The sequence below is a fragment of the Malaclemys terrapin genome, chromosome 11, assembly GCF_027887155.1.
Source record: "Malaclemys terrapin pileata isolate rMalTer1 chromosome 11, rMalTer1.hap1, whole genome shotgun sequence".
Taxonomy (NCBI): domain Eukaryota; kingdom Metazoa; phylum Chordata; order Testudines; family Emydidae; genus Malaclemys; species Malaclemys terrapin.
Genome location: NC_071515.1, coordinates 18,389,756 through 18,412,658, shown reverse-complemented (window position 1 = coordinate 18,412,658; position 22,903 = coordinate 18,389,756). Strand labels below are relative to the sequence as shown.

Sequence of the window (22,903 nt, the reverse complement as noted above, 5' to 3'; positions counted from 1 at the left end):
GGTATGTCTGCACTGCAGTGTAAGCCTGTGCTTGAGCTTGGGCTCAAGCCTAACACCTTTTGCATCTACACTGCAATTGCTCTAACCCAGGACTCAGTCCCAGGACCCTGCAGGGTCCAAGCACAAGTCGAGCTGGGACCCAGGATTTCACCCCTATTACTTTGCAGTGCAGATGCAGTCCACTCGATACATGTCCCAGTAGTCTGCCAGAAGTATCCCACAATTCCATGGGACAACTTCCTTAGTCCTCTCTATCCCAACAATCTCCAATCCACTCTATTGAAAACAGAAGCCAACCCCCCCTTTGGCAAATGGCAGCAGCTCATGCCAGCATTAACCCATTCTCTTCTGATCACTGATCTGCAAGCACACTATCGGAGAACCTCTGGGTTTGCAATGGAGAGCAAAACAATCAAGCCTTTTGCAAAGTGAGCTGCTTCATGGCCACAGGAGCACAGCCAAATTTTGGTGAATCTCTGATGCGAGGCTAGTAAAACACCAGGAACAATTATGCATACCAGCAAATAGATAAAAACCTAGCAGCTCTACAGATTTTCTGGACAAGTGGTCATATTAAGAGGCTAAAGAGTGAATACAGGAAGACCAGGAACAAGAACCGCACCTCAGGCAGCTTGCTAATGACATGACCATTTTATGATGACTTTGACCGGGTTCTGGGCACTGTGCCCAGCACGGAGCCAACCGTGCTTCATGACGACCTGGTCTGTCATGATGTTGCCCTTTAAAAAAGGGAAGAAGGAGAATCCGGGGAACTACAGACTGGTCAGCCTCACCTCAGTCCCCAGAAAAATCATGGAGCATGTCCTCAAGGAATCCATTTTGAAGCACTTGGAGGAGAGGAAGGTGATCAGGAACAATCAACATGGATTCACCAAGGGCAAGTCATGCCTGACCAACCTGATTGCCTTCTATGCAGTGATGAGCTGCCAAAATATTAACAACCGGTTCCCTTCTCCTGACCCCACGAGGGAGTTGTGCCCCCCCCCAGGACTCCTGCACCATCCAACCACCCCTTCTCTCTATCCCCTGACTGCCCCTGGAACTCCTGCCCCTGACTGCCCCCCACCGCCCCATCCAACCCCTGCTCCTTCCTGACGGCTCCCCCCAGACCCCTTGCCCCCATTCAATCCCCCTGTTCCCTGCCCTCTGACCGCCCCGACCCTAATCCACCCCTCCAACACCCCCACCCTCTATCCAACACCCCCTCCCTGTTCCCTGCCCCCTTACCGCACTGCCTGGAGGTGGGAGCTGGGGTAGGGGCCGGGCCTGGGCCCGGGGGCCACGAAGGCCGGCCGGGGCCAGAGCCGTGCGGCACCTGGAGCCCTCCTCGCGCACCCGCCCCAGCTCACCTGCGGGAAGCCGCTGCTTCCTTCTCAGCCCTCCCAGGCTTCCCACACAAACAGCTGATTCGCAGGAAGCCGGGGAGGGGGAGGAGAAGCCAGGGGAGCATTCAGGGGAGGAGGCGGAGCGAGGTGAGCTGGATTCGCAGGAAGCCGGGGAGGGGGAGGAGAAGCCAGGGGAGCATTCAGGAGAGGAGGCGGAGCGAGGTGAGCTGGGGCCAGGGGAAGGGCAGGGAGCTGCTGGAGCTTTTGTTAAATTTAAAAGCCTTTTTAGAACCAGTTGTCCCGTGCGGGACAACCGGTTCTAAAAGGGCTTCTAAATTTAACAGGTTCCCACGAACTGGTGGGAATTGGCTCCAGCTCACCTCTGCTTCTATGATCAGATAACTGGTTCTGTGGATATAGGGAAAGTGGTGGACGTGATATACCTTGACTTTAGGAAAGCTTTTGATACGGTCTCCCACAGTATTCTTGCCAGCAAGTTAAAAAAGTATGGATTGGATGAATGGACTATAAGGTGGATACAAAGTTGGCTAGATCGTCTGGCTCAATGGGTAGCGATCAATGGCTCGATGTCTAGTTGGTAGCCGGTATCAAGCAGAGTGTCCCAGGGGTTGGTCCTGGGGCTGGTTTTGTTCAACATCTTCATTAATGATCTGGATGAAGGAATGGATTGCACCCTAGCAAGTTCACAGATGACACTAAGATGAGGGGAGAGGTAGATATGCTGGAGGTTAGGGATAGGTTCCAGAGTGACCTAGACAAATTGGAGGATTTGGCCAAAAGAAATCTGATGAGGTTCAACAATGATAAGTGCAGAGTCTTGCGCTTAGGATGGACTAAGCAGCAGTTCTGCAGAAAAGGACCTGGGGATTACAGTGGACGAGAAGCTGGATATGAGTCAGCAGTGTGCCCTTGTTGCCAAGAAGGCTAATGGCATATTGGGCTGCATTCGTAGGAGCATTGGCAGCAGATCGAGGGAAGTGATTATTCCCCTCTATTTGGCACACATCTGGTGAGGCCACATCTGGAGTATTGCATCCAGTTTTGGGCCCCCCACTACAGAAAGGATGTGGACAAATTGGAGACAGTCCAGCGGAGGGCAACAGAAATGATTAGGGGGCTGGGGCACATGACTTATGAGGAGAGGCTGAGGGAACTCTGCTTATTTAGTCTTCAGAAAAGAAGAGTGAGGGGGATTTGATAGCAGCCTTCAACTACCCGAAGGGTGGTTCCAAAGAAGATAGAGCTAGGCTGTTCTCAGTGGTGGCAGATGACAGAACAAGGAGAAATGGTCTCAAGTGACAGTGGGGGAGGTCTAGGTTGGATATTAGGAAAAACTATTTCACTAGGAGAGTGGTGAAGCACTAGAATAGGTTACCTAGGGAGGCGGTGGAATCTCCAGCCTTAGAGGTTTTTAAGGCCTGGCTTGACAAAGCCCTGGCTGGGATGATTTAGTTGGGGATTGGTCCTGCTTTGAGCAGGGGGTCAGACTAGATGACCTCCTGAGGTCTCTTCCAACCCTGATATTCTGTGATTCTATGTTAGCCCCTGAATCCCCCATGAGGACTGAAGGCAGTCAGCAGCAGGCTCCAAGTGAGGAGCATGAAGTGACTCTCTTAATGAAACCAGTTCCAGAGCAAGCCGTGGATCAGGATCAACAGCGAGTTCTTGGTCCCTACTTGGAAGAGCTGTTTGATCGCCCTGCCCGAGGAACAGCCCACTGCCAAGTCTGCTGCAAACACGGTGGAGTCTGAAGTGGCCCCAGAGCCTGGTAAGTGTATGATTCAAATTTACAGTTTATTATTCCAGTAATGGGAGGGATTTCTGCTCTAAGAAGCAATGTAAAAGTAACTCCCAGCTATCAGCATGTGGCCAATAATGGTGGATTGTAGCACAGCACCATGTTGTTCGCCTTCCCTTCCCCCACCTGTTTAGTTCAAAATGGCAACTTGAAATTTCAAAGATTAATAAACAGCTGTAAAGGTTATTGTAACTGTTAAGTCACAGATGTTTGCTAGAGTCATTCATGATTTCCTTTCAGCAATAAGAAATACGCCACTTTGTAATCACTCCTCCTGGGTCTATGCAGCTGCCTGTAAACAGCGAACTGAGTGTGTGTGTATTTGGGAAAAAGTCTTCTATTTCCAAATCTAGTCCATTTCTGTTAGAGGTAATCCATGCAGTCTGCGGGTCACAAATTCATTTCTCCGAAGTACGAATGGGGCGTCAGTTTTTTCCCCAGAACTGTGCCGGGTGCAGAAAAGCTGCAGATTTTAGCATATTTGCATGTGGCAGTAACAGGGTAGGCCAAAGATGCTGTGTCAGCTCATAAGATTAATTCCTTCACGGATTCTGGCCCAATTCTGGCTGCTGATAGCTGCATGCTTTTCCTGAAGCAGGAGCTCCACATAGATTGCAGGGAAGGGCATATTTTCCAGACCCCCCGTTTAGCTGACTAATCCACCCAACTTTCAAATATGCTGTTTGGTCACTATATGTTTGAATATTTCAGCTGCACAGAGTGCATGTTTCTCTCCAGCAGCTTGGAATAACATGTCTCTCTGCCAATAGGGCACCACAAGAACACTTATGTCATCTTCCAAAATATGAAAGACCTGAAATGACAGAAAAAGCCTTTTGCAGCAAGGGCATTATACACATCTCTCCTCCTCCCCCGCATGACAATTAGTTATGAAATTTTTATGAAACAGAAAAGATTATAATTTTTAACTTACCCTTGTCTCCATACTTCTGTTACAGTGACTAACAAGGCTGTGTTCAGAGACAGCATGAGGATTAAAGCAGCCCCTTCACAATATTTGTTCACTTTAGAAATGTTACATATTATGTTCTTGAGATTCCACCATAATTAATTCTGTGATACTAATCTACTTTAGACAATAATCCTTTTTTCTTGTCCTATTTCAGGACCCTCAACCTCTACTGCCTGCTGTTCTTCAGGAACTTGATTCCTGGCCCAAGGTACTTTCACGGACCATTCCAAAAGGAAGAGTTTCCATGACAAAGTTATGGTCGATGATCTTAAGAGGGCAGACCAGCGGGTCCGGTACCAGAAGAAGAGGGATGAAAGACTGGAACAACAGCATACTGACAGGCAAGAGGAAAGGCTGGGGCATGCCACCCAGGTAGAGAACAGGGTTTCCGCGATGGGGCTGGCACTTGGAAAGCAGTTCCTGGAACAGGAATGGTGGCTTAGGGAGGGAGACAGAGCTCAACAGAGAACTGTTTCAGCGACTCCCATCCATAATGGCTGCCAGAGTACCATCTCCTGCTGCCTCCCCCACACCATGGCAGGATAACCCTGCAACATACCTCAGTCCTGCAGTAGCTTGGGCAACCCCATATCAGGGTGATCGATGCATTCAGGACTCAAAAGCAGTGGGGCAGGACAACTAAACTCCATGCAGCCTTCCTTCTTCAACTCTTCTCTAGTGGAAACCTCCATCTGCCTACCCCTCTGCCAAGTGAAGGGAAAATGTGTAAAGGGAAAGGAGAACATGGGGCCAGAGGACATGTAGCGGCATGGGGATTCTGTCAGGTATTAAATATTTCCTGCCTTTTTTTTTTTTTTTTTTTGTGCATTTGTGTATGGTTTTGTTAAGGCAGCTGGTCTGCCCAACAGTGTGTGAGTGTTTTGCTATTTTAAGACATGTTTACAAATAAAACATATGTTTTCAAGAAAGTTTATTGCTATCAATGCATCACTTCGTGCAATCATGATTTGAGCTAATAAAGCTAAAAACATATTCAGGAGCAATTAAACATTAGTAAGCAAATAGTATTCCTCGATTTAGCTAGGTATGGCCATTCACATTTCAATAAATTCCATCTGGGCACCCATTCTACCACCTCCAATTCATTATTCTTTATGTCATTCAGACTTACAGTGCATGGCAATCAACCCCACACTCCTCCCAAGCACTGCTCTCTGCTCCCCTCAAAAATAATGAGCCACTTTTCCCCCACAAGCACATTCCTACAGGTACTATTCCCCCTCTTCCATTGGGCCATTGCAAGTCCATAATGTGAGAGCACAAAGCATCCCTCACTTTTGGTGCCCAGGTGCAACCAGCTCCCATAGGGGTAGCTGCACTTTCTGGCTGAGAGTACCAATCCAGCATCCCCTTGCTATCATAGGTCCATTCTCGGGGAAATGGCTTCACAAAAGTTATGAAGAGTGCAGCAAGTCACAGTAATGCGGACAGTATTGATGACACTGGCATCCAAATGGGTCTGTAGACACCTCCAATCAGGGCCGGCTCCAGGTTTTCTGCAGCCCCAAGCAGCAAAGAAAAAAAAAGCTGCGGCAGCGCGATCGCGCCGCTCCACTCTTCTGCGGCAATTTGGTGGCAGGTCCTTCGCTCTGAGAGGGACTGAGGGACCTGCCGCCGAAGACCCGGACGTGCCGCCCCAATAGTGGCTGGAGTGCCGCTCCTTGGTATTGGCCACCCCAAGCACCTGCTTCTTTAGCTGGTGCCTGGAGCCGGCCCTGCCTCCAATATGATTTTAATCTGCCAAAAAGTACATTCAACAACCATTCTACACCTGCTGAGAGTGTAATTTAACCTTCTTTTGCCAGGGCCTCTGAATTCATGGTATGGTTTCATAAGCCACGGCAAAAGGGGGTATGTGGAGTCCCCCAGAATAACAGTAACACTGTTTATGTCATGTCATTTGTGGGAATAATGTCCCAGCCTGTCCATGAATGTAGACTCCTGAGCGGGGGAAAAACTGGCACCATGCTCTTTTCCAGTACAGTCCATGATGATTTTGTTCATAAATCTGCCTCTGTGGTCCATTAGTGTCTGTATAACAGTAGAGTAGTATCCTTTGTAGTTTATGTACTCATGCTCTTTGAGGAGGGCAAACTATGGGCAAATGAGTCTCATTCATGGCCCCAGCACTGGTAGGAAACCATTCTCTCAAAGTCAGCAGTTACCTCCAGAATATCTTTAATGCCTGCCACCTTGGGGCAAACCACATGCCTGACTGCCTCAGTTAGCTCTGCCACCATGTTACCAACTCTTGACTTTCCAACCCCAAACTGGTTGGCAATGGACCTGTAGCAGTTTGGGGTATCCAGCTTCCAGACGGTTATAGCAACCCGCTTCTGGGCCGGCAAGAGTTACCTTAGTTGTCTCTTTACGGTGGAGGGTGGGGGCAAGCTACTCAAAAAGCTCCAGAAATGTGGATTTCTTCATGCGAGAGGTCTAGACCCACTGCTGGTCATCCCAGTTCTGCATGACTATGTGGTTCCACCAGTCTGAATGTGGTCCTGCACCAGAAGCGATGGTCTACATAGGGGACATCAGTGGCTTTGCCAATTATACTGAGCAGTCTCTGCCAATGCGAGTCTGCAATGCCAGGGTACTCCTCCTGCCAATCCATCAGGAAATCTGTCAAGTACCTTTGGTGGGACAGAAAATGCCACTGAAATGTCTACCCGTGCCTTGCCAGTTTCTTGATACAAGAGTGAAAGCACAAGCAAGAGAAGTTCATCAAACAGCGCCTTCTCCATGTTACTGGCTTCGGTAGCTGGGATTGCACAGACCAAAATGACTGCTTGGCAAGCTGCATTGGTGGGCTGTTCAAACTTCCTGTAATGTGCAGGGCAGGCAGTAAAGTTTTCCCACAATGAACCACAGGCCATAGAACGCCAACCAATAATTTCAGCATCAAGCCCATAACTTCTGCTTGAGCTAAAGCATATATTTTCCAATGACATCCAATCTTGATTTAAAGACTTCAAGTGATGGAGAATCTACCACGTCCCTAAATAAATATATTCCAGGGGTTACTTATCCTCATTTTTTTAAAATTGCACTTTATTGCTGCTCTAGTTGGACCTAGCAGAGATGGAGACTCAGACACAGAGGAGCTTATGGAAGCAGAGTTAGCTGCTGTGGAAATTGTTATTGTTCTGGCTGCAAACTGAAACTAACACCAAAGTAAGGCTTTGCACAGGGTGGGGGGAGTGCTCAAACATTTAAAGGGACAGGACATCACAACTTCTAGATTGAATATTAGTATTTATAGACAGGGTGAGACTCAAAAGGGTGCTGTGTTGACCTAATTCTATTCCCAGTAAAGTAAATGATAAAACTCCCATTGACTTCAGGGGGAGCAGTTAGGCCATCCATGAGCACTTTTAAAAATCCCATCCAAAATGTCTAGTTGTTATACAGCAGAGTTCATTTTCTAACCAGTATTTTAGTAAAGCGAAGACTGGCTAATAATCACTTGCACTGGGTTTTGATATGTCCATGAGTCCCCCACAATATTGATGCCACACCGGGAGTAGGAATCCGATTTACAATCCAACTGTTAATTTTTCTAAAGACATTTCTGTTGGTTGATGCTGGTGTGAAGCTTTTCTTTTCTTACCATGGGTATATTCAAACTGTTCTGCTGAACAACATGGGTGCAGATTCAAATCTGCATTCTAGGGGTTATTTCCAACTTGTGTTCTGGAAAAGGCAGAAGATTTTTGCTTGTATTAGTAGTAAATTAAATAATATTATAGTAATCTAAAGAAGGACTTGGAAAATTGCTATTCGTATTTTTTTTTGTGTGTTCTTTTGCAGGGACGATAGGAGCTGGACTATCTTGCTCGTGTTCATAAGGAGCCAATACAAACAGCTTAATTATTGTAACAATATTTAAAGAGAAATTAATAAGTGACAACAATATTAGTGAGGTTCTCTGGCATGGCTCTTGAGAACATGAAAAGAGAATAAGAGGCCACAATTAACATACACTGCACTTAATGGTCTATATTGTGTATATATTACTGACCCATGTATAAGCCCAAATTCTTCCCTGGTGTAAACTGGCACAGTTTCTTTGACTTAACTGGAACCATGCCAATTGACACCAGCAGAAAATTTGGATCATTAAATTGATGCCCACACGGCAGAATTAAAATCTCTTAACACTTGCAAGCTATCTCATTGAATAATGCACATGAGACCTGTATCCCAGCATTTGACAGCTAGAAAAAATCTGATGGACACACACACACTGTGCACAAGGATAAAAACCTTTCTCTTGCTCTCTTGCTTTGGTCCAGTTTAGTGTTGGAAATGAAGGGTTGGGACTAGAAGGAAAGAAGTAGTAATGTTTATTCAAGTTGTCTGGTTTTAATATGAAAACGCTTATCTCCATTAGGCTCCAGCTTTGGTGTTAACACACCTACCTACCTCTTCTCCCTGTGAAGGGCTTTGATGGATTCATGAACTTTTAATAATTCTGCCTTAACAGAGGCTATTGCCTATGGAAGAAAGAGAGAAGATTCTGTTTTGAATTTTACTAGTGTGCTGCTTGTAATCATATTTGCTGTGTAAACCTTGCTATAAGCAGTAATATCACATTTAGGATATGTCTACATTATAGTTTTTGCCTTGAGTTAATTGACTGCCATTAACTTGAGGTATTAGCACATTTCTAACACTCTGGATATTTCTCTGTGGGTCATACTTTCCCACTGTGCCTGGAAGCAGATCCTCAGGAACTGCTAAGCATCTTAATTTAGAACATGTCCGGTACAAGTTCTGGTACATCCTATATCTACTTTCTGACAAAACAGGACTCTAGGACTTTCAATCTGTGTCTTTTAAAGCAACACTGAAAAACCTGCATGATGTCCGTGTAGAACACGAAAGGAGGATAAAACTCCTCAGAAAGAATTCTCAGCCCATGGAGAAACTAAACAAGTCAACAGCCAGCATGCAAAACCCCAGGTTACCTCACCAGATGGAAAATGAACACAGTGCAGGAACTGGGGGGGGATAGTTCAGTGGTTTGAGCATTGGCCTCCTAAACCCAGGGTTGTGAGTTCAATCTTTGAGGGGGCCACTTAGGGATCTGGAGCAAAATCAGTACTTGGTCCTCCTAGTGAAGGCAGGGGCTGGACTCAATGACCTTTCAGGGTCCCTTTCCAGTTCCATGAGATAGGTATATCTCCATATATAACCCAAAGGTGGCAGTCCTATCTACCTCTCTTCTGAAATGAGTGCATGCCTGGCAATGAGGTGAAGTGCTCTTGACTTGAACAGCTGCAGATGCTCACAGCTGATACATGCTGGCTGACACTGTCTCATGTTCTCCATGGAAGTACAGCTCCTGAAGAGAGGTCTTTAGAGGTAGAGCGCAGATGTGATGCCAAAATGGATGAGCTGATATAGGGGGACTGATTCTCAGTCACTCCATTCTGAAGCTGAGGGAGGGGAGGCAAAATTGGCCTTGAGACACCTTTTGTGCTCCCCATAGTTTAGGGCTATGCAGGGGCTGCCTAACTTACACTCTGCTTCCCATGGCCCCTGGAAAATAAAGAAATACTGTTGTCAGTGCATTCACCTACACCCTCCACTCACTCCCTGCATGCCCCTAACATGGGTGCTGGGCAGGGGCAGGGTTGGTTTAGAGCCTTTATGCCAATTTTACATTGGCTGGAGAGAATCACTACTCCGGGCATATCTTCAGGGGGACCATTTCTGCTGCCTTTATGCTGTCACAATGGCAGAGAATGGCCCGAGCCTAACTGAGAATCAGGCCTGTGATGTCTTCCCTTGAACTATTGCTTTCAGAAGGGAGGGGTGACGGTATTTTGATCACAAGCTCAGCTCGGGCCTCTAATGTGCTACTGTAATGCAAATAAAAAATAACAACAGAACAAATAACCCTGCAGTGCAAATAACTGAGTGCGCTGCCACAGTCAGGCAGTGAGGTCTGGATTCACAAAGGGACATAGGAGTTGTGGTGCTCAGTGTTACAATGCCTTTCTTTTAGGCACAAAAGAAATCACAGGAACAACACTGTGATCCACAGATCGTGAGTTGGGGGCTAGGCTCCCTTCGCAGTGATTGGAGCTAGACTGTGATTCACAAAGCCAGCAACTAAGTGGGGAGCTGCCTAAGCTAGCCAATGGGAGATGCTGACCAGGGGGGTATGTGCTAGCACCTATCTCTGCTAGTGATTCTCAGCTGTGAACCCTTTTCTGGAGTTAGGGGCCCAAAGTTGTTTTTGCGAATTGCTGGGGAGAGCAGGGTACTCTGCTGGGATGTCAGAGATCCCTAGTTCAACTGCCCCCTCCACCTGATGAAGAGAAGGGACTTGACTGGGAATCTGCTACCTTCCAGGTGAGCACCCTAATCATTGGGCAATAGGAAATTCTGACATGGGGCTCCCTCAATCTCAGCTGTTCTACTGTGTATAAATAAAAAGTAATTGGAACAGGGGGACTGGACCCTGGACTTCCACATCCCAGGTGATGGCCCTAACCACTCAGCTAAAAGTTATGTAGGGCCTTTATAAGCTGGAAAGAAGCACTGCCTTAGGACATCCCTGTTGTAAAGGTGCAGGAGGCTAGAGCCCAGGTTCATGGAGCTTGGGACACCTGAAGTTCCCACATCACCACTATGCTACAAGTTATGAGGGAGCAGATCCTCCTCCTCCTCCTCCTCCTTCTCACCCCAGCCATTTTGTGTGAGCTTGCCTGTGGGACCCAATCTGGAAGGTGTGCTCTGAGTATGCTGAGTGGATAGGGCTCTGCAGGTGAGTTAAGCAGAGAAATGTCTATATTCACCTGGTTCTTGAAGATAAGTGTTCAGGTCCCTAGTGTGGTGCAGCAGTGCACATGCCCAGAGGCAGAAACTTAGGTACCTAAGGAAATTTTATTCTTGAAAAGTTTAGTGCTAAATAAGTGTAGGTGCCTACCAGGGTCAGTGGGGGTCTTGTGAATTGCAGTGGTGACTAAAAGCTGGGATGTAGGTACCTAAATCTGGGCTTTAGGCATGTAACTCCCTTTATGAATCTGGGCCTAGTCACTATGATTGGGTGTATACATCCCAGACTTGGTAACCAGGAGTCAATGGAGTCTGAGCCCAATTAAGCCTCTGGGTGTCAGGCAGAACTGATGATCATACCCAGCTGGGAGGAGCTGGGCCTTTATAAAGGAAGGACTAAGGAGCATTGAGCAATAGGAAGGCAGGTAGAAGACCTAAGTGAGAGACCGTTAGAAAGCTTATCTGAACTAAAGGCAAAGAGAAGCTAGGGCCTAAGGTGCATTTGGACTGAAGTTTGAGGGGATACAGCTGAAGAGGCTACAGAGAACAAGTGGATCCTGTGGGAGACCCTGAGTCAGAGTCCGCAAGAAGCAGGGAGAGGTTGGAGGAGCTGAATAGGGCCTGGAGAGTAGATCACTGCAGAAGCCCTAACATAATGGTTGTAGTTAGTAGGAAGAGGTCCAGAGATGTAGCAGCAAGGAGTCTCACAGAGCAGACTACTGCTGCTTGTTACATGATACCTGCTCTGGAACCTAGTGGGGTGGGAGGACCTGGGTTTCCTTACCAGCCACAGGAAAGGTGGCATGAAGCTCCCTAAGAGGGGAATAAGGATGATTGGAAACCCTGAGAGAAGGAGTGTGAAGACCTTTTGTAAGGACATTGGGACCGTTATTTGTTAGACTCTCTGACTCAAAGAGGGGAGGGGGGACTAAAATGTAATGGGGCCAGAGGGCTGAGTTGCAAGACCAGACAAATCATTGCAGGGCTAGAGAAACTGTTGACAGCGTTAAGCAAAAAAGAGCTGCTATCCCCAGCTCTGCCATCAGGGGACCTGCCAATGGTGAGTCAACTCTTCTGCAGTCACCAATACTGAAATGTGGCCAAGTTCTTTAAGGGATGACTCTACAAAGTTTCCAGGTTCTTGATTTGTTTCCCTCTACTTTCTCCTGCCCTCTTCCATCCCTCCAACATGAGACATTAACAGGGTTGAAGTTAACCAAGGGAACATCTTAGGATCAGTATTTAATAGGCAGTCTGAAAGCTGATCGAGAATTGGTCAGGGTCTCTCTGCACCGCTTCAATATTCACCCTGATTTGTTCAGTGTGGCTATATCTTGGTTTTGCTCACCTGTGCTGATGTCTTGTCTTGTGCTGGTGCCCTGTTGTCATTCTCAATCTGCTGTACTGGAGACCCCTTTTCAGCTAAGTGCTTGGATAATGCTGGGGCCAGTCTGTATGCTGGGGAGGATAGGTAACTATGGGCAGGCTGTGTGGACGTGCTGAGCTCTATAGAGGGCCTGTACCAGAAAGAAAGCAAAAATAGAGAGAGGATGAAATGAGAAGCTCAACAGGAGAACTCTTAGGTTCCTTTCCCTGGAATCTAGAATCATCATAAATAAAACTTTTGTTTTCAACAGAGTAATAACTGTCATGCCTGAGTAAGAATTATGGGTTAGTTATGACCGCTGTTAGCTAGCACTATATTTGGCTGGAAAAAATGGATAACGTATAGTGGATGTCCTTTTGTTTATTGAATGGAGACCATAAAGTCCCTAGCACAGAATTCTAGTTCCCTTTCATTTAGCAACAGTACAGCTGCTCTCTCTTTTCAACTTCCCCTGTTTCTTAGCCACTGGCAGTAGAGGGCCAACTAAACTAGGCAATTCAATTAAGGAAAGTTTTAGAAAGCCAGAAATCCTGCGGTCCAATCTAGGTTCAGTGCTAGGCTGAAGTACCAAATGAGCCTTTTAATGACACCTGGAAAAGCAACTCCAAATTCTGCTCTCACTGACGGCACATCCTGATGCAAGCAAAAACCCATCAAGTTATCAAATGACCTTGTGGACTCAGAGAAAGATTACGGTAAAGTTCATGTAAAGAAGGGAGCTTTTGTTGCTAACTGAAAGTAAGGAAATATCAGTCATGAAAGAATTAATGGGCAACTTGCATTCAATCACATTCCATGCTAAGGCACAAACACTCAAGTAACATCTCAGTGATCAAATAGCTTGCTGACACTGTTTATATTCCATCAAACTATTCATACTGTAGCTGTGGTTCTTGATTAGTCTGAATGTATTTAAAATTGGTTTCTAATAGAAATAACGCCACCCAGTGTTTTTGCACTGTAACGTTTAGTAAATATATTTTCCATTTCTTTCCTGTTGGGAAGGATGAAATTCACCCCTGTTCAAAAGGGTGAATGCCATTACTTAATTCTACTTCAGCCCTGTTTGGCAGATATTTAAGTCTACAAACTGAACAGACCAATTAGGCAAGACAAATACTCAGAACTTGTGCCAAGGACCAGCACCTGGTTAAGAGACCTCTTCAGTCTCCTTCATGTCCTCCATAGACAAAGTGCAAAAATGGATCAAATGAAGGACAAGCATAACAAGATGCCAAAACAACTCCCAGACATAGAGTATTGCCGTGAACTCTGAGGTGCTTAAGAGGAGCCTTTTCTCACACCTGGATGACATAAAGGGCCATGGATCATTCAGGAATGGAGGTAACAGATTTAAGTCAGTTACCTGAGTCTAAAGGGCACAGAGCAGTCCCATTGACATCAGTGAGGTTATCCACAGTGGGAGGCACTGTCTGGTAGTAAGTATTGTGAAGCTGGGCCCGAGATTAGGAGTGACAAAACATGGCACAAAGAGCTGATGTTAAGAAGAGAAAACAAAATAAATGTGTGCTTGTTTGTGAATGGGGCTCATAATTCTAATTCCATCTTTGTTGTTTTATTTAGATAGTTACTAGTATGGCCCCCAGCACCATAATATTCAAACCCCTGTAGAAGGTTGGTGTAAGAAGTCACATGCCTTTAAATTCATTGTTCACCTACTCTGCTGCCAAGCAACCTAAAGAGTTGATGGACTACAACACCCATGACGCCCCCTAAAGGAGCGTATGTGTTATAGAATAACTGACTCATCCAAAGCTGCTTGCTTATTTGTATTATGGTAATACCTAGTGAATCCACCTGAGATCAGGACCCTATTGTGTTAGGTCTGTACAAATACCTAGAAAAACATGGTACCTGTCCTAAAGCATTTACATTCTAAATAGACAAAGGAAGCATTGTTGTCCCCACCTTCAGATGGGAAACTGAGGTTCAGAGAAAGTAAATGACTTGCCCAAGGTGTCACATCAGTAGCAGAGCTGGGAACTAAACCCAGAGCTTCTGAATCCCAACCCAAGGCCATAACCACAAGACCAACCTTCCTTTCTACTTGTCAGCAAGGCTGAGTTCTGCAGTTACTGTACAGGACCAAAGCCTGATAGTGTTTTACAATTTCTTTTATGGAAGTGTATTAGATTTGACAAAATGCCTTGTTGATAGGTCTCTGCGTGCGAGCCATTGCGACCACCTTCACATTCTCTAGAGTGAGAGGAGCAGGAATCTGCAAAACGTTCTGCCATAATATGAAGTCACGGCATGAAAAAGGTTATTTCACTGACCCCATAGACTGTAATGGCTCCTTTGTGGGCACAGTATCAATATATCATGCAAATACTTATTCAGATGACTGATATTTTTAAAAAAGCCTGGAAAGAAACTGATTTTACTGTACAGTTTCAATCCTTCCATTTTGTAATTTTAATTTCAGTTTTATGAACTGATCACTGACCACATTTCATCTGTCAAATCAAAGTCATTTACTGTATGGGCACAGTCAAGTAGATAATGTTCAAAATTGTTTCTATATTAGCACTGTTAGATGCAGGTGATGAATGTGCTGCAGCTTGGAAGTATCTGGTCTCTTCAAATTCACCACTCCAGTGGTATAAATACACTGGGACTGACACTCACGGTGCTTGCTCATGTTCTGGGAAGTCCCCTCCCTCCATCATTTCCAGTGTCTGCCTTCTCCGAGCCTCCTTTCTTCTGCAGCGCTCTTGAAGCAGGTTGTTTCTGACAGTGCGAAAAAAGATCTTTGCATTCTCCTTTGCTGACATCTGCTGGAACGACACGCAACAGAGAAAGGAGTGGATTTAAAACAAGCACTGCTCTGAAGCAGCAAGCAGTCAGTCAACACAATCCCAGATAAAGCTGAGTGATGCTATCTTCTCCCCTCCACCCACAAGAAAGCAAATGTTACTCCAGACTTTTGTGGATGCTGGCTAAGAGACTGCAGAGCTAGAATTGATATGCAAACTAGACACAATCAACTCCGGTTTGAATAAGGACTGGGAATGGCTGAGCCATTACAAACGTTGACTATCTCCCCTTGTAAGTACTCTCACACTTCTTATCACACTGTCTGTACTCGGCTAGCTTGATTATCACTTCAAAAGTTTTTTTTCTTTTTCTCTTAATTAATTGGCCTCTCAGAGTTAGTAAGACAACTCCCACCTGTTTATGCTCTCTGTATGTGTGTATATATATCTCCTCATTATATGTTCCATTCTATATGCATCCGAAGAAGTGGGCTGTAGTCCACGAAAGCTTATGCTCTAATAAATTTGTTAGTCTCTAAGGTGCCACAAGTACTCCTGTTCTTCTTTTGGCTAACTTTAGTTGCTCTTCCCTAGTTGATGCTCATTATGCACCTAGTGCATCTACATGGGGAATTGTGAAAGAGGAAACAGGAAAAAATAATGTAACCACTGTACCTTCTACTCATTTCTTACACTGATGATAAACTACCACAAGGTGTCACTGTGGTAAAGAAAAACAGCATTGACATTGTAAACATTATCTTTCTATACGCCCCAGGCCAATGTAAAGCAGGGGTTCTCAACCTTTTTCTTTCTGAGTCCCTCCCCTGCAACATGCTATAAAAACTCCATGGCCCACCTGTGCCGCAACAACTTGTTTTCTGCATAGAAAAGCCTGGGCCTGTATTAGGGGATAGCAAGCAGGGCAATTGCCTGGGGCCTCATGCCACAGGGGCCCCTGCAAAGCTAAATTGCTCAGGCTGCGCCTTCAGCCCCAAGTGGCAGGGCTCAGAGACCCGGGCTTCAGCCCCATGCAGTGGGGCTTCAGCTTTCTGCCCTGAGCCCCAGTGAGTCTAACAGTGGCCCTGCTTGGCGGACCACCTGAAACCTGCTCATGGCCCCCCAGGGGGCCCTGGACCTCCTGTAACTGAGGGTTGATCTCAGTTGGTGTCTGTGCCTCCACACTGCTAGGTGAAGCCATGATAAAAAAGGAATTCTCCTTTCAAGCACACTGCCCCTGGGGCCTCCTCACAAAGCTTGGTAAACCAACTAGAAGAAGCTTTACAGAGGATTTCACACAGCTTTACACTGAATTAGCTCCTGAATGGACACAGGGTGGGGTGGAAGGGAGGGGGAATATTGCATGTCTCCTCCAGCCATATGCCAAGCTCCCTTCCTTCCTACCACCTCCCCAGCCAGTCTGCACACACACAACTCTGGTGCCATGGAGGGCCCCTTCCACAGATCCAAAAATGGGATGTCAGATGTCTGGGGGTGGTGACCTGACATACCACACACACAGGAGGGAGCAGGATTTACTCCTCACTGTCCCATGTGACTAGAATGTGTCTTTATCTCAAAGCAGAGTGAAAATTCTAAACTTAAAACCCCACTTTCTTCTTTTGCTCACCTAACATTGCTTGGCAACGGGTGCAGATATATTTTATGGGGGTGATCTCTCTCACACACACACACACACACGTGCGCGCTCGCTCTCTCTCTCTCTCTCTTTCTAATCATCATAGCCAAGAGCCTACCTATCCACACCAATAGGCCAAGCAAGCAGATGAGTCAGTAAAATGGGATGGTACCTTCACACAGTACTCCATCACAGGATGTGACCTCTTGTGTGGTTTGCTCTGACGCTCAGTGAAGAAGCAGACTTGGCAAAGATCAAAATTCAGGCACTTCAGACAGCGATACCTGTCAGGGAAAACAGAAAGGATAAGATTAACCTCCAAGGACTGGCAACTTCATACAAGTGAATTGGGATCTTGGAAATCAGCACCCATGAATGTTTGATGATATAGACAGAGGTGGGCAGGCAACAGTTTTCCTGGTCCAAGAAAATTTGAGATATTGAAAATCTTTCTGTCCTAAATAAGGATGAATAGTCAAAATCTTGAATGTTCACAAACTGAAAATTTAAAAAATATTTTGGTTTGGGTCAAGTGAAACATTTCATTTTGATAATTTTGAAATGTTTTGGTTTTTTTTATTTGTGACCTTTTTTTATTTTCGGTTGGGTTTTTTTGACCTTTTAGACTAAATTTACTGAAACTTTGAAACAAAAAAGTTGTTTTGACTCAAAACTGAAACTTTCTGGTTTTAAAATGTCAGTTTTCTTTTCCAAAAATGTTTTGAAGTTGGACACTTTGTTGAAATCAACCCTGGTCATCAAATTTGGCATTTTTCATTGAAAAATTGGTTAATCAAAAAACCTAGCTTTTCTGATGACACTATCAATGTAGTAATGATTCCCCCAGCTAGGGGACAGCCAAGGAGTTCATCATCAAAATGAGTAATTGTTCAGCTGACAATGTTCTAATACTTAGAACAGCTTTATTTTTATAGCTAATAACTGATGCACTGAATTTCGTATAGTGGAGCAATAGTTGCCAATGATGCCATTTTTGGTACTGTTGCTGTATCCTCGTATTTCACATGCTTCAGTTTATCTCTATATTCAGTCCATTGTGGGCTGTAACATCCCAGCATGCTGAATTCTGGGGCATCAGAGCAAAGTGGGACCTATGACATTGAAAAAACTTAAAAGTCAATAATGCAAGTTAAGATTGCCACAAAAGTGTAATAGTAAAACTCCCTGTCCTGGGTTCATCACTGTCATCTCGCCTAGTCCTGCCTTCTCTCAGACATCCCCCCTTCACCCTTCCCACAGCACCTGTCCAAGAGGTGGGGAAAGATAAGCTGGAGTTAACTCCTGGTTTGCTGGAGACCAGGCAATAGAGCAGGGTAAAGCTTTTCAGCTGAAACTTTTTTCAATTAAAAATGCAGACTTGAGTCAACTGAAACTTTTTGAGATTAGGGTCCAATTGTTTCATTAAAAAAATCAGAATCTGAAACACTTATTTCAAGATTTTTGAAATGTTATGATTTTTCAACTCAAAAAGCCTTTGTTTCAAATTTTACAGCAATTTTATTTTAAAAAAGGTGACCCCACCCCCCCCCCCCCCCAAAAAAAAAAAAAAACCTAAAGGAAATGTTTCATTTAACCCAAAATGTAAAAGTTTAATTTTTTTGTTTTGGTTTGCTGAAAATTGTTTTTGAATGGAGTCAACTCAAAACAATTTTCCCCACCATGATTTAGTTCAGCCACTGAACTGAAAAAGCAGTTATTCACACAGTTTAACAAGGCAGTACTCTGAGCCCTGTTCCACTATTATTAAACCAGGTGTGAGATACCGAACTCAAAACTAGAGGCCTTGATTACAGCTAGACGAGGATGGAGAACGGAGTGCTCCCTGTGTAGCCCTCACTGGACTTTGAATACTTGTAAAGCTCTTGAGACTAGAGGAGCTTTGTAAAATGGATCTAGGCAAACACTGCCGGAGGATATTCAAAACCAGATCATGATCTAGTTTCATGAAAACATTTATATTAATATTAAGCTTTTGATATTTGCTTTTTATTTTGGGCCCTAGCTACCTGGTAGCATTCTTATAATACTCTGAGGTATTTTTTTAGTTGCATGGATGTAAAGCAGAGGTTCTCAAACTTCATGGCACTGCAATCCCCTTCTGACAACAAAAATTACTACACGACCCCAGGAGGAGGGACTGAAACCTGAGCCCTGCCACCCAGGGCTGAATCCTTCAGGCTTTGGCTTGGGCCCCGAGCCCCAGCAAGTGTAAAAAGAACAGGAGTACTTGTGGCACCTTAGAGACTAACAAATTTATTAGAGCATAAGCTTTCGTGGACTACAGCCCACTTCTTCGGATGCATAGTGTAAGCAGTCCTGACCCACAGTTTGAGAACCGCTGATGTAACGGATATTGTAGCTAACCAACTGGAGAAGGCAAAACAAGATTTAATAACAAAAAGACACCATGGCTACAATGTATGCAGTGTAGTTGTAGCCGGGTCAGTCCCAGGATATTACAGAGACCACGTGGGTGAGGTAACTGTTGTATGCAATGTTCTGAGGGTTACAGATGGTGAGACCTCTGGGGATAATGATTTGTTTCTTGCATTTGCTCAGGAAGTAGATGTTGTTGTTAAGTTTTGCTACAAGGCAGCATTGCATAATGGCCAGGGTAGTGGCCCAAGGCTCAGGAAACCTGAGTTCTATACCCAGCTCTGCTACTGGCCTGCTGGTGATCTCAGGCATGTCACTTTCCCTCTCTGTGCCTCTATTTCCCCATCTGTCTTATCCAATTATACTGTAAGCTCTTTGAGGCTGCAACTATCTCTCACTACGTCCATGTAAAATGCCTAGCACAATGGGGTGCTGATCTGTACACACTACAAATAATACTTTATAGTAAGTATGCTGTACCTTAGTCCAGTAATGGGGAAATTCTTACAGATGCTACATCTAACGTGATGCATAACCATTTCAGTGGCTGATAATCTATAACAGGTAGGAAGCCACAGGAGAAGGCCAGGTTCAGATTGTAGCCAAGATAGGAATTTCTCTTCACCGATTGCTGAGTTCAGAACCTGGAAAAGAATATCAATCTCAGGTTCAATCACTTACTTAAATAGAACTATTGCCTCTGTCACACCTCATAATATAAGCCCTGATCCTAGACAGGATATGCTAGCACAGACTCCTCCACACATGTAGAAGACCACTGGCTTCAAAGGGTCTCCACATGAGTACAGGGGTCCATGCTAGTACCTTACTGAGTATTCTTCTTTATTGGTGTCAGATGTTTACCATGTGGAACTAGGAAGCAAGCTTGTCCCTTAAAATGAGGTAACTTTAATTGCTGTAATGTGATACACTGGCAATTTCAATCAGTCAGCAACATTCATGGTCACTTCCCAAGGTCATCTGAATTCTACTCACCCCATGGAAGCAGCTTCGAATAGCAATTTCCACACAAGAAGGAGCACAGCTTTCTCCCACAATGGCTGGGATCTACATCAGGAAGACAGACAGCTGTTCAGAACCACCATGATAAGACAGCTATCACCACCAGGCTATACCAATGTAGTGACAGCACAGATGGTGAAGTGTCAAAGGAAAAGCCATTTACTTCTTATGGTGGGGAAAAGACTGTTTAAATTTACACACATGACACCAGTGTAATTCCAAACCTGACTATGTGTCAGAATGATGTCTCTGGCCCAGTAATTAGATATGAATCAACAGATTGTGCTGTCGGGCTAAAGCACTGAACCCAGTAGTGGGACAGACTTTTTTTTCCCCCAGCATAGACTTATTCCATGTTTTCCTAAACACAGTGAAGTGAGAAAACTCCCACCTTAACCTCCACACCTCATAGCGTCTCCTGGCTGAGAGCTTCTTGAAGGCCATTCTCAGAGCCATGCCAATGAGTAATGCCTGTCTGCTGCTGCTGTTTATTATTTGTATTATCATAGCCCCATAGGAGCCCCAGTCATGGACCAAGACCCCATTATGCTAGGCCCTGGACAAACACAACAAAAAGAAGGTCCCCTAAACATAAGAATGGCCATACTGGCACAGGACACCATTCCTGTCCATCCTGGCTAATAGCTATTGATGGACCTATTCTCCATGAACTTATCTAGTTCATGTTTGAACCCTGTTATAGTCTTGGCCTTCACAATATCCTCTGGCAAGGAGTTCCATAGGTTGACTGTGCATTGTGTGGGGAAAAAATACTTCCTTTTGTTTGTTTTAAACCTGCTGCCTATTAATTTCATTGGGTGACCCCTAGTTCTTGTGTTATGAGAAGGAGTAAATAACACTTCCTTATTTACTTTCTCCACACCAGTCATGATTTTATAGACCTCTATCATACCCCGTCCCCCATTAGTCGTCTCTTTTTCAAGGTGAAAAGTCCCAGTCTTATTAATCTCTCCTCATATGGCAGCTGTTCCATTCCCCTAATCATTTTTGTTGCCCTTTTCTGAACATTTTTCAATTCCACTATATCTTTTTTGAGATGGGGCAACCACATCTGCATGCAGAATTCAAGATGTGGGCGTACCATGGATTTATATAGAGGCAATATGATATTTTCTGCCTTATTATCTATCCCTTTCTTACTGATTCCCAACAATGTTTGCTTTTTTGCTGCTGCACATTGAGTGGATGTTCTCAGAGATCTTTCTTGAGTGGTAGCAGCCAATGTAGAACCCATCATTTTATATGTATAGTTGGGATTATGTTTTCCAATGTGCATTACTTTGCATTTATCAACATTGAATTTCATCTGCCATTTTGTTGCCCAGTCACCCAGTTTTGAGAGATTCTTTTGTAGCTCTTCGCAGTTGGCCTGGGACTCAACTATCTTCAGCAATTTTGTATCATCTGCAAATTTTGCCACCTCATTATTTACCTCTTTTTCCAGATCATTTATGAATATACTGAATAGGACTGGGCCCAGTACAGAGCCGTGGGGGACACCACTATTTACCTCTCTCCGTTTTGAAAACTGACCATTTATTCCTACCCTTTGTTTCCTATCTTTTAACCAGTTACTGATCCACGAGAGGACCTTCCCTCTTATCCAATGACAGCGTACTTTGCTTCAGAGCCTTTAGTGAGGGACCTTGTCAAAGGCTTTCTGAAAATCTAAATACACTATATCCCCAACAAATCTCTTCCCCAACAAATTATGTTAATCTATGTGTTTGACAATTTTGTTCTTTACTATAGTTTCAACCAGTTTGCCCGGTACTGAAGTCAGTTAGTAGTTCTGCAATTTCACATTTGCATTCCTTCAGAACTCTTGGGTGAACACCATCTGGTCCTGGTGACTTATTACTGTTTAGTTTATCAATTTGTCCCAAAACCTCCTCCTCCCTTCCCCCAAGGAGCTTACAATCTAAGTAGCTATGGCCTGGACCCAGCAAGCAGCTGGAGCCCCTTTTGACAACAACAGGATTCTGCATAGGTGCAATTCCATGCTCTTGGAACTACTTACAGGATCTGGCTACCATAAAGTTAGCCAAAACTCAAGCTGCAGAGGCACTGATATCAATGGGAATTTTGACTGAGTGAAGACAACAGGATTTGACACTGAAGCCCTGGTCCAACAACTGGTCTACATGGCAGATCCCTGTGCTTACATGGAGCCCCAATGACTTCAGTTTTGTAAAGGGACTGCTCAGTTCAACAAAACAAACTCTCTACTCACAGTGCTGCAGGCTGGGAACTTGCTGCTTTATTCACCTGTAGCACAACAGAGTGAGGGAAAGCCTCCCACCTTACAAAAGAGGAAGTAAGGGAAGGGTGGAGCAAGGCTCCATCCCATAATATTTGGGGTAACCTAGTTAGCCCTTTTACAACCACTTTACTACACTTAGCCATTCCATGTGTAGAGTAGCAGTGATATCACCTGATGTAAGTCTGTCAGCAGACTCCTCACGGCACTCCGAGTGATCAGAGTCCCCCTCCCATTGGGGTCAGCATAGAGTTGAAACAAAGCTGCAAAGGACCAGAGAAGACAGCTTTACAATCCTGGCAGAGCCTGAAGATTCTCAATGTAACTTCTTTCCAACCAGAGCTGCCATGGCAACACTTGGATGTCTCATCAATACACCACTACCAAGAAAGCAATTACCACTATCATATTGTCTGTGACTTGTTCTGAGATGCTTACACAAAGGGTGGTT

General features: G+C 44.9%; 1 protein-coding gene across 3 annotated transcripts in view; it reads right to left on the bottom strand.

Moving 5' to 3' along the window:
- DYTN (dystrotelin) overlaps positions 1 to 22,903 on the bottom strand; it is a 54,895-nt gene that overhangs the window by 15,403 nt on the left and 16,589 nt on the right. For all 3 annotated transcript variants that reach the window (XM_054044865.1, XM_054044864.1, XM_054044863.1), the window contains exons 6-12: positions 22,627 to 22,715; positions 20,145 to 20,216; positions 19,629 to 19,792; positions 16,924 to 17,035; positions 14,985 to 15,133; positions 12,297 to 12,465; positions 8,585 to 8,655 (exon numbers count right to left, since the gene is read on the bottom strand). In XM_054044865.1, the coding sequence (XP_053900840.1) occupies positions 8,585 to 8,655; positions 12,297 to 12,465; positions 14,985 to 15,133; positions 16,924 to 17,035; positions 19,629 to 19,792; positions 20,145 to 20,216; positions 22,627 to 22,715 (826 nt within the window). The remainder of the gene's footprint in view (positions 1 to 8,584; positions 8,656 to 12,296; positions 12,466 to 14,984; positions 15,134 to 16,923; positions 17,036 to 19,628; positions 19,793 to 20,144; positions 20,217 to 22,626; positions 22,716 to 22,903) is intronic.